The sequence below is a fragment of the Amblyomma mixtum genome, chromosome 10 (genome assembly GCF_055824585.1).
Source record: "Amblyomma mixtum isolate Tamu chromosome 10, ASM5582458v1, whole genome shotgun sequence".
Lineage (NCBI taxonomy): Eukaryota > Metazoa > Arthropoda > Arachnida > Ixodida > Ixodidae > Amblyomma > Amblyomma mixtum.
This window is the reverse complement of record NC_143021.1, coordinates 78,741,896-78,757,541: the sequence shown is the minus strand read 5'-3', so window position 1 is coordinate 78,757,541 and position 15,646 is coordinate 78,741,896. Positions and strand designations below refer to the sequence as shown.

Below are 15,646 nucleotides of genomic sequence, written 5' to 3'. Positions count from 1 at the left end.
CGTTAGTGCGCTCGTACTGTCGTGCCCGCATGTCGAGTGATTTCTCAATGGACATTGCTTCCTTGACGAATTCGTTTACTGTTGCGGGTGGACTCCGAACCAGGCCTGCGAAAAGCTGCTCCTTTACACCCTTCATCAGCAATCGCACCTTCTTTTCCTCCGGCATGCTTGGGTCTGCGCGACGGAAGAGGCGTGTCATCTCTTCCACGTACACCATTACACTTTCGTTCGGAAGTTGGATGCGATTCTGCAGAAGAAGGTCGGCCTTCTCCTTGCGATGGCTTGATCGCGGCTTGATGGGGGCGTCCGGTACATGAAAGATGTACCCAGCACCTCCACCAGATGTCACGTCGGTGTAAGACGCGCTAACGCTCAAGGCGGTTTAGAAGGCTCCCAAGACCGCCCGGTGCCGAGTCCGATGGTGGCGAACTTCGTCCTTTTCGCTTAATGTCCTCACATCGTCGTCTTCAGTAGCGCTAGCGTCAATATAGGCTAGGGTTTAGTAGCGAATGTGACTATACAATGTAGAATGCTTGGCTGTGCAGTGACCAGCGGGTTGACTTGCTTAGAAAGTGCATGGAAATCTTGCGCCATCACGATATTTGAGACATTTGAGATGATTTTCAGACAGTGATGACAAGTTTCTTTCAATGAATGCCGAAGGAGTCTCAGGTAATCTAATTCAAGGCTTACTGCTGCCATTTCATAGCACATATGACTGTTCCTGCCACCCGAAGTGTTTTCATGAAAATTGCAACATACCTCAATATATCCGCCCTAGTGATCTATGTGAAAGTGCCGATCGAACTGTAGCGGGGCGAAAATAGCGCATTGGGTATACGTCGTGCCACTCACGCCCTCTCGCACTCAGTATGACTGGGAATGCACAAGATGTGGCCAGAGCTTCCTTCACAATGTAGTGCGAGCCCGGTGGAGTTGAAGAATTGCGCATCGAGCTGCGAAGAGCTGCGCATCGAGACAATTTCAATCTGTGAAAGAAGCAGACATGATTTTTTTTTTGTCCAAAGTTTGGGACATCTATCTTGTATATTTTAGTGATGTATAACATTTGCTTTGAGTACATGTGTGTATTGCGACTTTCGTTTTGCATGTGTGTTCGCGCTTCGCGTAAATGTGGATCTGCATCGCATACATTACTAATTGATGTAAATGATGTGACCCTCGCCTTCCTTTTGTACTGCCACTGTCTCAAGGAGTCGGGACCTTCAGTCAAGCTGTTACCACAGCTTTTAGTCCCGGCTCCTCCTTTGTAAGAAAGGAAAATAAACTTGAACTTGAACTTGATTTTGAGAGGTGACGCTTTTGCAGTATGCACCATAGGGCATTCAAGTCCCGTGAAGCGCAAACCACAGTATAGCTCTATAGCTGTATAGCTGAAAGCTGTACAGCTTTCCTTTCTAGCCGTATGGTTGCGCTCGGGTGGATGTCAATGAGTAATTACTCCCTTATTACAGACCACAATAAAGTCGCTTCCGGCACGTTGCATGTCATACTGAGCGCGACATACACATTCACGTATAAGAGCTGTCGTACAGCATATTCTGACCACTGGCTATACATTCACGGATATAAAGTTCGACAGAATAATTCCCCACGCCTTTTTTTTTCTCTCAGTATTTCTTGATTTCTTGTGGACAGCAGCATGCAAGAAATTGACGCAGAAGATCGGCCGCGATAATCCTTCCGCACCTTCTCGATGAAACTACTAGGCGCTACGATGGCTGCGGAGGCACCTTATCGTGGACCTGGCGTACGCCTCTACACAACGTTACCTTGAAGCTCGCGACGTGGCTGGCGAAGTCGGTGCTTGCCATGAGGGCGCTCACGAGGGCGACGAGCTGGAAGCGGCCAAGGTCGCCCAACGGCCCCTCGACGAAGCACTCCTCCGCGTCCACCAACTGGTGCGGCCCCTGACCCTTGCCCGCTATTCCAGCTGCCTCTAACGTCGCGAGCGCGTGGGTCTGTAAGGTTCTGAGCGAACGGAGGATGCCTCGACTGGAAAAGAACATCCTCCTTGGTTGGTTGGTTGGTTGGCCTCAAGTAGAATGGCACATACCCACTACGGGGGAGAGGCCAAGACACAGGCGGTGAACTGTTGGAATGATTAAGCTTTAGAGGAAAAGGAGTACATATTAATAGGGTATAGGCTGACAGATTGGACGACGCATCGAAAGGGGACCTGTTAGCAGGGAGATCGAAGATGGGAGGACGACATTATGTGCAAATTTGAATGCAACATATGGAATGGTTCAATTTTGTATTGACTGAAAAAGAGACAGAAAAAAAATAATAATAATAAATTAAAAGTTTGATAATCAGAAAAATGAAAACAATTAGAAAAAAAATTAATATTAGCATGGGAGTCGCTGTGTTTCTAAAAGAAATTTTTGAACTGCACAGCGCGCACTCCTGTTGCTTCGTCCAAGCGAAGTAGCGCCAAAGGAAAGAACAACCTCAGTGGACACAGGCAGACCCAGCTGGTGAAACGGAATTTCTAATAGGCGCCTCCTCAAAGAAGAGAATCGGTGGCAGAACAGCAGGAAGTGATCCACTGTCTCAGGCCCGGCACAAAATGGGCACAGTGGAGAAACCGCCAGGCCAGATCTGTGAAGGTAGAAATTTAGCAGAGGAACACGGCATCGCAAACCCGTGAAAGAGACCTCCAGTCTGCGCGAACTCCAGTCTTTGCTGCTCCAAGGGTGCAGAAGATGCTTGTATTCGGGGGATGAAGTAAGCGCCGAGGCTGAAAATTCCTGAAATATTGTGTAACTGCGAAACCTCACTGCAGCTGTATATGCGCAGGTTGGCAGGACCGCAATTATTGGGCCACAGAGAGAGGCCCTTGCTAATGAATCAGCAACCTCATTTAACTGAATGCCCACGTGACCCGGTACCCAAAGCAACCTCACCGAATTTAGATGAAGCGGGATCAGCTGCTTAAAGAGGCGTAATGCCCGAGACTCAGAGGGTGATGATAATGAAAAGCAAATAGATAGAGAGTCCGTCATAACCATGACTTTGGAAACGGCTGGATCTAATTTACCTAAGGCTAGAATGACAGCTAATAATTCGGCCAGACAAATTGGAGTGAAGTCAGGGAGACGGAGAGAAAAGGACCATCCCAATGCAGGTGAAAAAATGCCCACACCTGCCTTTTCACGATCCTGTGAGGCATAGGTAGCAATGACAATATGAAAAGGAAAGGATCTTAGGTGGTCCTGTAACAAACCGAGAAGAAGAGGAAAGGGCTGGAGCTTGGCATTCGATGGGAAAATGTTATCAAATGCAATCTCGACTGAAGGTGAGATGTTATGCAGTGGATGGATATCTGTGAGCTTAATGTTTAAGGGATCGAGGAGAGTCTGCACGAAACATATCTGCGGAGTATGCAAACGAGACCAGGTGGCATTTAAAAAGACTGCGGGCTGACTAAGAAATATTACATTGGATGTGTGGAGAGGAGAGTCGCACAAATTTAAAAAGGTTTGGACTGTTAAAAGGCGAAATCTGGCTAATAAAGATGGAATTCGCGCCTCAAGGTGCAGGACAACATTAGCTACATACTTTGGAAGTCCCAAGCAGAGGCGCAACGCCTCACGCTCCAAGAGCACAAGCGGTCGAAGTTTATAGGCAGGAGCTGCTGAGAATAAAACACATCCGAACTCCAAAATTGGGCAGACATACATTTTATAGATCAGCAGAAGTGTGTGCCTTCTCATCCCTGACCTAGCGCTGCAAAGCCGACGCAGGATGAAAATGGCCCGAACTCCTTTTACAGAAACTTGCTCAATGTGAGGCCGCCAGGAAAGAGTAGAGTCATAGATCACTTCAAGATACTTCACTGTTTGAACCTGAGGAATTATATGATTTCTATAAGAAACGCAGATATGTACAGGATGAGAAACCGGGAAGACCAACAAGGCGCATTTGTTCACATTGAGGGACAGATGAATACTTCCTAACCAGTTGTCAAGAATATTGAGGTAATCCTGCAAGATCTGATACAGAGAGTGAATATCTTTTGCAAAAGCAAAAAATGCGATGTCGTCAGCGTACACGTAAGTTGACACATTATGGATGCATGGAATGGAGCTTAGAAAGATGTTAAAAAGAACAGGGGAAAGAACTGAGCCTTGCGGAACACCGCTTGTCTGTCGAAATTTCCTTGAAGAAACACCATTTCCGCACCAATAAAATTCTCTGTTCTCCAGGAAAGCAAAGATCCAGGCTACGAAATAGTTTGGGAAATTCAGGACCTGTAATCTGTGTAACAGCAACGAGTACTCGACGCTGTCGTAGGCTTTACTGATATCCAGAGTGACAAGCGCGGCAAACTGTTTAGTGCTGCGAGCTAATTTAATACGGCTCTCAAGGTCAGTATGAGCACACCAAATCGAACAACCCGGCCTGAAACCAATTTGACAAGGATTCAAGATATCATTTGCAGAAATGAAATACATGATACGACGAAGCAGGACCCGTTCCACCAATTTCACTAAATTCGATGTTAATGAAATCGAGCGTATGTTGTCAGAAGTGAAACCCTCCCCTTGTTTTTTAAGTATTGGAACTATTTCCGCAACACGCCACTCATGCGGTATCCATGGACCTTTAAGGGAATGGTTAACCAGAGCCAATAGATCTTCAGGATATTCGGTAAACAAAATTTTAATCATAGATGTAGTGACCTTATCGGGGCCAAGAGCCGCTGGAGATAGGCGCAAAACAATTTGCGAAAGCTCAGGCATAGAGACCTCAATGAAATCACTTGAGATGCATGAGAATGTAGGTGGATAATGAAGTGCAGATGTGACTCGACCTTCTAGGCCACCCGCAATTCCCTCTAAGGCCTTAGCGATGTCAGCAGGGGATTGAACGAGGGATTCAATATTGACAGCCGGTGGAATCACTTTCCTTCTCCTCATAAAATTAAACAAGGCCCGTTTATTCCCTGACTGAGAAAGAAAATCATAATGACTTGTAATATACTCCTCCTTCGCGCGGGAGATAGTGCGCTTAAATGTTGCTGCGACATACTTATAATCCAACCAATTTTTTGGGCATTGATTTAGGAGGACTTTCTTCCAGGCTGCTTTCCGCCGTCTATAGGCACGCGTGCACTCTGCATTCCACCAATTATTGGTGATTGCATCCTTGGATCCTGTGACAATGAATTCAGACTTTTGCCTTGCGCGTTCCAACACTGTGCATATATGTGTAGGTTTACATTCGGAACTCGTAGTGGTGTTTCGGTCCGAACCGATTGTGAGAGCTGATTTGAGAGTGTCTTTAAAGCGAACGTAATTTATGAAGGTGCACTGTTGTCGTTCGGGAAGAGTTAAGTTACACGCAACCCTGAAACTAATCGGTAGATGATCCCTGTTTGTCGCGCAGTCAACAGGCGCCCAAGACGAGACAGAGACTCCTGGGGAGGAAAAAGTTAAGTCTAAAACAGAGCGGCATAGACCACGTACAAATGTAGGCATTCCTGAATGGTTGCAGACTATGTTGTTGTCGCAAATCCAATCAAATAGTCTAGAGCCGAAACAATCTGTTTTAAACCCCCACGTCACGTGGTGCGAATTAAAATCCCCAACTAATAAAACCTGAGATCTGCTGCTAGACATCAATGAGTCAAGGGGCCGAGTGTCATGCACACCTGAAGGGAAATATGCGTTAGCTACAGTAAACGGCTGTTGACCTGGGATATTGAGATCAACCGCAAGTATTTCGCACTCACTGTCCGCATACTGAAAAGAAATGAAGGCCCTGTGACAAAACTTTAAGGAAATCAGCAGCAACAACCCTCCCCCTCGTGAAGGCCTGTCTAGCCGGAACGAACGGTAATGTTTGAGATGATAATTAATATCTGAAGTAAGCCATGTTTCCTGTAACGCAATTACATCCGGTTGAAGTTGATTACATAGGCATATTAAATCTGTTGAAGCTGAGGATATAGATCGGCAATTCCATTGGAGAACACTTAACGACCTATCATGGCGGGAGTGCTGCAGCGGCAACTGCCGCTTCGAGAATCCTGGTCTTAGGATTATGATTTGCATGACTTTTCTTGGACTTGGACTGGTGACAAGATGGATCCGGGATACTCAAAGGAGACTCACTTCGTTTTTGGGCGCGGGTATCGAATTCTATCTCAACACATTCATCAGAGGATGCGTCCTTAACGCTGTTCGGGAGAGATTTTTCAGGAGTCCTTTGTCGCTCATGCTGACTTTGACCCTGTGGAGCGCTATTGATGTCCACAGATGGTGGAGGAGCAGCCGAAACCATAGAGGACAAGAGCGGAGCGGCGTGGGCTTGCAGCAGATTAGTCATCTGGGTAGCTACTACCTGTGAGGTGCACGTGGATACCGTTTCCATAATACGTTCCATTGCATTCGCCACTGCTTTTTCAACCGCAGCGGTAATTGCTTGTGTCCAAGAGGCGTCCATTGCAGGTGGACATTTGGCAGCCACACTAGAATAGCATGAGGCTCTTTCTTTGACTGCGGCAAAGGCCTCTCGTCGCGTGCATCGACGTTTATCTATTATCTCTAGAACTTGCACTTCTTGAGCTCGTGCAGGACAATCAGGACAGTTGGCAGAGTGGGCACCACCACACAGGCAACATTTTTCTTGCTGTTCAGGGCATTCTTCTCTAGCATGGCTATCGCCGCATGCACAGCACCGTGAGCCCGATTTGCACGCTTTGGCGCTGTGGCCAAATCTCCAACAGTTCTGACACTGAAGGGGACGAGAGTTAAATGCGTCAACTCGAAACACTAGTGGCCACACTTTGATCTCTGAAGGGCACACTACTCCTGCGAATGTGGCTATGACGGACTCTGTAGGTATTTTCACCCCCTCTACCATTCTGCTGCAACGATGGACCGCAATGACGCCCGCAGACGAGAGCTTCTCCAGCGTTTCTGAAGGGCTCAATCGAGACTCAACACCCCGGACTAAGCCCTTGGAACATGCTAGATGAGGCGGAATAAATGCGCTCACCGGGTGGTTGGCGAAGGAGGTACACCTCAAAAGGTCGGCGACACAATCCTTGTCCGGTGACCTGCACAATATCCCACCCTTGCCGAACTGCCGCACATCTGTGATTCGCATGAAATGAGGCGATGTAGTCTGAAGGGCCACCTGCACCGCTTCCGGGTTGTTCAAACGAATGGCGCATCCATCAGCTGGAACTAAAGCCACAGGAATGCTGGTGACTCCACTGCGAAAAAAAGACATCGATTGGGAGCTGGTCCTGTGGAAGAGAGGCCGACCAAGGGGAAAACCCTTGGCCGGTAGAAGAAGTAGACATTAAGCCGTCGTCCCGCGCCCTATCACCCTATAACAGGAGCAGGCACAGAAAACAAGAAGGACGAATTGGACAAGCTAGCACAACACCGCCAGGTACTCAGCCGCTACCCCGCAGCGGGACTCAGAAGGCGAACCTTCAGAAGGCCTTGACTTATTGGTGGGCTGCGCATTCTGAAGTGCTGACGCTTCTTCATCTGCGCGAGAGCGCGGCGTCACGGGGCCGTGTGACGCTTAGCGCACCGCTGCTCTTCTTCGTCGTCATCCCCTTCCTCCCGCTGGTATCGGCCATTATTTCTACGAGCAGGCAGTGTGGGCGCCCGAACCGGGGTCAGTGTCTTTCTCGTATTCATTTGGTTACGGCACTGTTCTGTCCCTTAGACGCCCAACTTCATTGATGCCTGCCCGCACACGCGCTAGAGCGAACTACTGGCATTGATTGACACCCTTCCGATGGGCAAAGACCTTGTGACGAACAGCGCCCATGCAAGCCCCATTTATCACGACAGACTACTTTCAGAATTCCAGAAAGGAGTTGTGCCTTCTGGAATGCCTCTATACCCTGTCGTACTGAGGTACCCACAGAAATTATCGGAACACGGAGGACACGAAAAAGCTCCTTTGTCTCGCCGCCTGGCTACGACGGTTGCCACGGATGGATGCATCGTGCAGTTTGCGTATTGGGAAGCGCATAGCAGCCTTAGCTTCGTGGCTGCATGCTGAAGCAGCGTAGAAATCAGTTTTTTTTTTTTGTGGCTTGCATGTTCCGCGAGAACTTCAAGTGCATACACTGCTGTCACATCCGTCCTCTCCTCGGAGCAGCCGATGCACTCATTTCTACACAACCGACCTTTGCGCTGAATTCGGCACAAGAATTAGGTCTAATGTCGCGATCGTTGCACCAGTAGTTTCTTGAAAAATTCGTGCGGAGAACACAAGCTAAATACGAACTTCGTGTCTGGGGCTCCATCGATAGCGTTCAAATCGTTGGACAATCTACTTGTTTGTAGGTTGGTTGGTTTATGGGGTTTAACGTCCCAAAGCGACTAAGGCTATGAGAGACGCCGTAGTGGAGGGCTCCGGAAATTTCGACCACCTGGGGTTCTTTAACGTGCGCTGACATCGCACAGTACACGGGCCTCGAATTTCTCCTCCAAAGAAATTCAACCGGCGCGGCCGGGATCGAACCCGCGCCTTTCGGGACAGCAGCCGAGCACCATAGCCACTGAGCCACCGCGGCGGCACTTGTTTGTAGGCGATCTGCTGCACCTTCTCCCAACGTCAAGAGGCCGAAAAAAGAGAATGGGTGAAAATGACTTCCCTCTTAAGTCGGAGGTAGGTTATGTGTTATCATGAATTCGTTGTCTTTTCGATGCCCCTTATCTAACCATGTCACTGCACAGTTATTTTTCCTCATTGCAGCAGGCACAAGACTTTCGATGCGGCTGATTTTGGGTTTTTGAATTTTACATACTAAAACACCAGCGCTATCCAGCGAAGTTTTTTGTGCTTCTCACTGTCGCGGTAACATTCGAATAACAAGCAGCAGCTTTGAAACATAGCTCGAAAAACGGGCGAGGTTTGCGAGGTGTCCGGCAAAGGCAAATCAGCAGCAGTAAATTGACTCAGTGATTGAGTCCGTGATCACATGATGTGGCAAGCACCGACATCACGGAGGCAGTGCTACCGCAATTAACACCAGACCACTAACATCAACATGTTTATTGACTAAAGCAAATCAATCCGCAATATACAACGCAGACTACTGAGAACCCACCTACCTGACAATCTAGTGGAATCCTATAACAGCAATCCGAACATTACAGTCATTCTGCGTTGGATGCCTAGCCTTGCTGGGATCTAGGGAAATAAGTTGCTTCATCAACTTGCCCGTGAAACCATTTTCCGGCGCCCTCGATCCCTTTGTAATATTCATCTTCAGTGGAAGACACCGCAACACACAAAGAGAAAATAGCTGAACACTGCCAGAACATCAGGGAAAATCCTGCAATTCTACCACATCATTTTCCTCACTAAAAACAGAACAACCACACGTCCTTCTCACCCCATTAATGCTGTACAACTTCGGATGGCTGACACAGCTCACTGTTTCAGCTGTCCAGAGATCAAGGCAGACAAAGAAGACATTCCCTACTCATGTAACGCTGTCATTAGCTGTCGTTATTTCCCTAACCCTCCCTCTCCTTCCTCGAGTGCTTAGCTTCACTCGGGCTCTTCACATCATCACCGGGTCATGGCGGAGTAAGTGCTGTTCTTCACTGGGCCTTAGTGCTGGCCGAAATAAAGTTTTTTTCCTCCTCCTCCTCCTTCTACAGAAATCAGAAACTTAGATTATAATTTTTCGATACCGAATCGAACACGAGGAGTCTAGCTTGGGTACCGAAACCAATGCGAAACCAATAATGTAAGAAATGGTTAGACAATAATCGTACAAAAGGATTATTCATGCTAAACCGCGAAAAACTTGCGGAAGCGATATACTTCATGGACAAGTCCAGCTTTCCTGGACATCATTTTTAGATGTGTGGCAACTATGGAATACTGTAAAATACTGGTGTGAACATGTCTTTGGGAATGGTCGAACCTTCCCGTGCGTACCAAAATATTGGTTTTGAAGTTTGTCCTACGCTCGTAATTGGTTGTTTACAGTGTCATAGAAGACCAAAGGGGAGCCTTTTGACAATAAACACTAGAGAACTACAAGCGGCCACAGAAGGAGTTGGCGGATGTATGGACTGTTAGTGTGCCATCTCACGATATGCGAAATAAAAAAGAATTCATACACAGCTTCCCACTGAACAATGCGTTTATCCAGAATTTCTGAGTGTGGTTAGAGCGGTTATCTTCGAAAGAGTGAACAGAAACCTTGCGGCAGTATTTTCACTCTGTGATCATCATTTCATGCGTACCGGAAAATTACCGTTTGCTACTGCGGACGACGCCGAACAATCTAACGCCAAATGACAGTTGACGAGAGGGACGAGAGTTTAAAGCCATTGCCACCGCTATCAAGCATGAATGCAGAGTTTACTAAACTTGGCCGAACGCTGCCGCGTCGACTAGTTTTGGAAGCCATATGCTTTCAGCACCATGGACGCCACACGAATGGACGCGTCGCGGACACGAACGCGCGCAAATCAATCGTGGCAGCACGGTGCGCGACGTCGGAGTGGGCCCTGTTTTTGAACCAGCTGCCGTAGAAAACTACAGCGAGCCCGGCTGTTTTGTTGTGTCTACTATTCGAGAACTTTTCGAAAACTTGAGGTCGTATTCGATTCGTTATGGAGAAATTTTGAATGTGCACTATTCGACTCGTTCAACGAATCGAAGAGAAGGATATTACATTGGATGCTAGAATATGACGAATTTTCGCACACCCCTATTCCTAAGAGAGATACGCTCCCGAAGGCGTCAACGACCAGCTCATATAGTAGACTGTCTAACACCGGCCGGTGAAGAGCGAAATACATCCGGAACACAACGGATGGGAGTACAACTCACTCACGCACACACAAGACAGAAGCAATGCAAGACTCGGAGCAGACCAGCCATGGATGGGGAGATGATGGGCTTATTAGGATTCCGCGCCACTGAAACCAAGGAGATCATTAAAGAATAGTAATTTTTGGTAAATTAGTAAATTGGTTTTTGAGGAAAGGAAATGGCGCAGTATCTATCTCGCATATCTCGGCGGACCCCTGAACCGCGCCGTAAGGGAAGGGAGGAGTGAAAGAAGGAAGAGAGAAAGAGGTGCCGTAGTGGAGGTCTCCGGAATAATATCGACCACCTGGGGATCATTAACGTGCACTGACATCGCACAGCACACGGGCCCCTCCTGCGTTTTGCCTCTATCGAAATGCGTCCGCCGCGGTCGGGTTCGAACCCGGGTACCCCGGCACGGTACACAAGTGCCTTACCACTGAGCCACCGCGGCGGGGCGGTAATTCTTGCTGTGCGATGGATTCGATTAGGCGAGGAAATTAACTGCTGAATCATTTTGGAAGGCAGATAAACGTACATTGAGCAGAATAAAAGGCAACTACAGGCCGTTCGAGAGAACTGAACCCGCAACCTCCGCCTTTGTAGTGTTGAAGACGGAGGGGTCCTGGAGATGACTACCTCGTTTAGCCCCACAGGTACCGGCTCCGAATGACGTTGTCGGAGTGCGCTATCGAGGAAACTGTACAAAAGGGTTTATTCTACATATTTACAGAAGAGAATGGAATCGAACGCTCCGATCACAAACAACGTCCCGTTATATACGGTTCGTATTCCCCAGATCCCTGACTGGGGAATTTAGTTTGAAGAATGTTGTCCAATCGGATGGTCGGTTGATGATGCTGGCGGTACCACCCACGGCAGGGCGGTGCTGATGCCCTCTCGCTCTCTCACAGCTCGGGGGATGAGAAGGGGAAGACAGTCATCAAACACAGATGCGTCACCTTGACCACTGCCGCAAGTTTTCTGTGCGTTGCCTCCGTGGGAAAGCAGAATCCCGCATTCTTCTCGCACGTGGTTGAACCTCCTCGAACTCCCCCGCCGGATGGCCGAAGCACGAGACCCCTTCGACACAGCGTCTTTCAATTAGCAGCCTCGCTCAGCGTGACCTTGCGTAGCATCATCCCGTCCGGTGACCCGAAGGCCGACTCGGCCAACGTATACCGCTGCTTCCGCCGTGCTTCCTGTGCATCTCTGCTTCTACCGTTGCTGCTGCTGTCGCAAGCTCTCGCCGCATCTTTGCCTAACGACGACACTCGTCTGACAGTAATTTCTCCCAGGCCCGTGGGAGACAGCGTCCTTCGATCGGTTCGGAGGTTCGATGATTTGGAGTGCAACAGCCCCGGCCGTCGTCGTCTATGCTTCTGCCGCCGGCGCCAGGCCTCGTCATATCCCTTGCTTTGCGATGAGTCACACCCATGGAGGTAAAAAAACTAGGAGAGAGTGCGCTCAGCCTCTGCAAGCCATCCTCCTCTGACGCCGCTGCCGAGGGCCCTTTTGCGCAATGACTCTTGGGAAATAGGCCCTCCTCCACAGTTACCAGACTGCCAACCAGCGGTGCTTTTTAGTGAACTTCCGTGCTCCGATGTAGTGCAGAAGCGCAGCGCCTGTGTTGCAAATTTGGCGGAATGCGTACCCAGCTCGAGGTTGTCTGAAGGCTCCGCGTCTCAACTCTTCTGTTGATTACACTCTAGAGTTTTTGGGTGCACTGTAGAAAACTGCAGGTAAACTTTTCATTAAAGGGTGCGGCCGCGACCTCGTCACTGTTCAGCTGTGGTTCATAAAGAGAATAGAGAGGAATTCCTTTCGTCGTTATAAGCACAGACGGAGCGCTTATTTCAGCGCATGCTATAAGCGGAGAACTGGAAAGTAGGCGAAGAAAACGAGCCTCTAAAAAAGGGCGCAGTGGCTTCCAGAGCGCTCGCGGCGCACGGATGAGTTTAAGCTCCGGCGCGCTGCGCAAGATTCTATTTCTCGGGCAGGCGGACTTCGACCCGCCCATGGGCCCGCCGTTCTCCGCTATTCTCGAGACACAAGTCGCGCCGAGTACGCTCGCGCACATACGCAGTTCCGGCGTGAAATGCGGCAGTGAAGTATTTCTCTCTCTCGCTGTCGAGAGAGAGTGCCGGCGGCTTTACGTCTGCCCCTGCGCGGGGTCTCCCGGCCACTGCGCACAATCACTTACAAAAAGAAGTATACTGTATGTACTACGTAGCCGCGCGCACGCAGCGTCCTGTCTCGGACTAATCGCGCGCGCGGCACACTGCACTAGCGGCCGGGGTGGGGCGCCGGGCCGCGTATACCGTCCGAGGTAGCACCCACGGAGCGTTCGTGTCACGCGTGCACTACCTGGCGAAGAGCAAGCGGGAAGTCAAGTCCGCCTGCTCATGAACACACACAGGCTCACCATTGTTCTGTCACAGGAGCGCCTCGAGACTGTTCGGGAGGATTCCCAGCGCCCTGTAGGCCGCGAGCATCTCGCAACGCGACACTGCAGAAGCGGCACAGCGAAGGAGCATGTGGTCTCCACTGCGCCGCAGTCAGCGCACGCGTCGCTCGCGTATGGCGGCCGCTGCAGCGAGCGAGCAGTTCGCGCTCACCACGGAGCCGTCAGTGAACGCAAGCAGATGGTCGCGCAGCGCTCGTAGAGCGAGAGAGCGAAACCGAAACCGAAATCCGGCTAAGAGCTACCGCTGCCTTGTCACGTGAGGGCCTATTTCCCATGATTCTTTCCATTATATTTTTTATGACTAGGCTTCAAGACTGTGACGTCAGTTTTTTTTTCCTCCATGGTCACACCCGGCTCCCAGGACCACGTTGTCCACTCTTAACAGTATACAGTGCTCTACCAAGTGAGCCACGGTGACTGCCTGGCAGTACTGCCTTCGGAGGTATTCATCTTGTCGTCTTATGTTCGCTATCCTCACCCGCGCCACATCATACAATAGCAGGAGACATGAGTTACGCAGTGGCACGTAGGATGTGGTCAAGCGCGGACCCACACAGCGCTCGTACCACTGTCAAACGTGATTTCCCGGACAGCAGGGTTCCCTCTTCTTTTATTCACTGTAAAACTATTCAGCTCAAATATTTACTAAGCTAACTTGCTCGTCCAGTTAACGCCACTACAACCACAAAAAAAATATTCCCGTACGCTTCCGTTCGCTTTTATAGCTAATAGCTTGTTTCGTAATTATAACCTAATCAGCCCCTCATTCTCTTATCCTTGCCTGCTCAGTAGAATAGCGAGGCTCTGTTCTAGCTGTACTGATACGATGTTTGGTATTGGAGGGTTCTCGTGCAGCTGATGCTTTCCCCATTAGAAAAGGCCCAACATGAGACTTGAGTTTCACCAGTAGCGACTACGTCCACCATTCTCACCTGGAGTGGCGCTAATGAACAATATGAACTGCAGGGTAGACGTAACATGGACTTACCAAAGCAGGTCGGCAGACAGCCGCCGTCGTAGTTCGCTTGGCTAGAGCATTGCTTGAGACATGCGGAAGACTTGGATTTTAGTGGCGCCAGCGGTTGCCTTTTATGCTTGCTGTAACACACACCGGCGAAGCATTACTCATTGTATTCTGCCCTGCACTCAACACCAGTACGAGTAAGTTGAGAATGAAATAAAAAAGTACATTCACGTATGCTTTTTTCAGTTTAAATGACTGATGGCGCCTTTCGTGAATATACTCGTCAAATTGAATAGCCTGAAAACGAGACACAATAAAGCTATTGCTGAACTTACTTTCCCGTTACCTATCAACCAATTTTATATGCATGGCCGAATCAGCCTACGAAGAAACAAGCGATTCGGAAAACTGCAATGTCTGGGCATGATGTATGTCTTTCAAGTGTTAATTTGGCTGCTGGACGACCGCCACCTTCAGTCTCTTGCCTTATTCGTGCAGAGCAGCTAGTTCGCTTTCTTTGGCTGCTGACGGTGTCTGATGCGCCACGGCATTAGCAGCCTTTTCTTCCCCGTTTCCGCCGCGTTTGGCGGCCTTGACAGTCTTCGATATAGCCTCGCCCTTTTCAGCTCCAGCGGCGAATGCACCAAGAATACCCGGCATATAAGACCATTTCTGCTCTCTACTGATTCGGCTCCATTCTAAGGCCGCAGCACAACCACTTACGAGTATGTGAATTGAATGCGGTAGAACGCAAAACCCAAAGGATGATCTCTGCCCTTACCCTTTATGTTAGTGCGGAAACCGGCACCACTTGTAGTTGAACGCATCAACTACAAGCGGACAGATTATCGCTGTGCAAATTGAGTCACCTGCCAGCTGTTCGGTAGATGCAGCACCTTCCACCTTTAACATTATTCTCTAATCTTTTATAATTAGCGTGAGTACAGGCATTACTGCAGTAGTACACAAAAAAGAATAGAGCAAGGAAGAGTAAAGACAAAGAAAATGACACTAACGAAACTGCCACTTGCTTCTTGCACAGCACTTTCCAGCGCGTGTTTTATGGCCAAGCGAAACGACGAAATATAAAAAGACATAAATAATTAAAAATGCCACTTTGTCCTATGCCCGAGCATTACGAGGCACTGACCACATACTGCACGGGCATCCCGCGCTGCTTCCGGTGTTGATCGCATCCGGTAGACGCGGGTCACTCCGAGTGCAACCATCTCAGCGAGATTTCGTCCAAAACCCACGACGGTGACCCACTGGCTGCATACCGGATGGACAGCGGGACGAGAGAGGCCATCTCGAGAGCCAGATGCGTGGCAGTCTGGCTGACGGTGGCTGTCGACGCGGTAGGCCAACTCGGCAGTTCG

General features: G+C 49.2%; 1 protein-coding gene across 1 annotated transcript; it reads right to left on the bottom strand.

The window, feature by feature from the left end:
* Positions 1-867: 867 nt before the first annotated feature.
* On the bottom strand, positions 868-15,576 carry LOC149326240 (uncharacterized). The gene is made up of 4 exons (XM_089564513.1): positions 15,548-15,576; positions 6,344-7,249; positions 1,794-1,992; positions 868-876 (listed from the first exon to the last, which is right to left on the bottom strand). Exons 1-4 carry the CDS (start codon positions 15,574-15,576, stop codon positions 868-870), a joined length of 1,143 nt encoding a protein of 380 aa, XP_089420639.1.
* Positions 15,577-15,646: the final 70 nt, after the last annotated feature.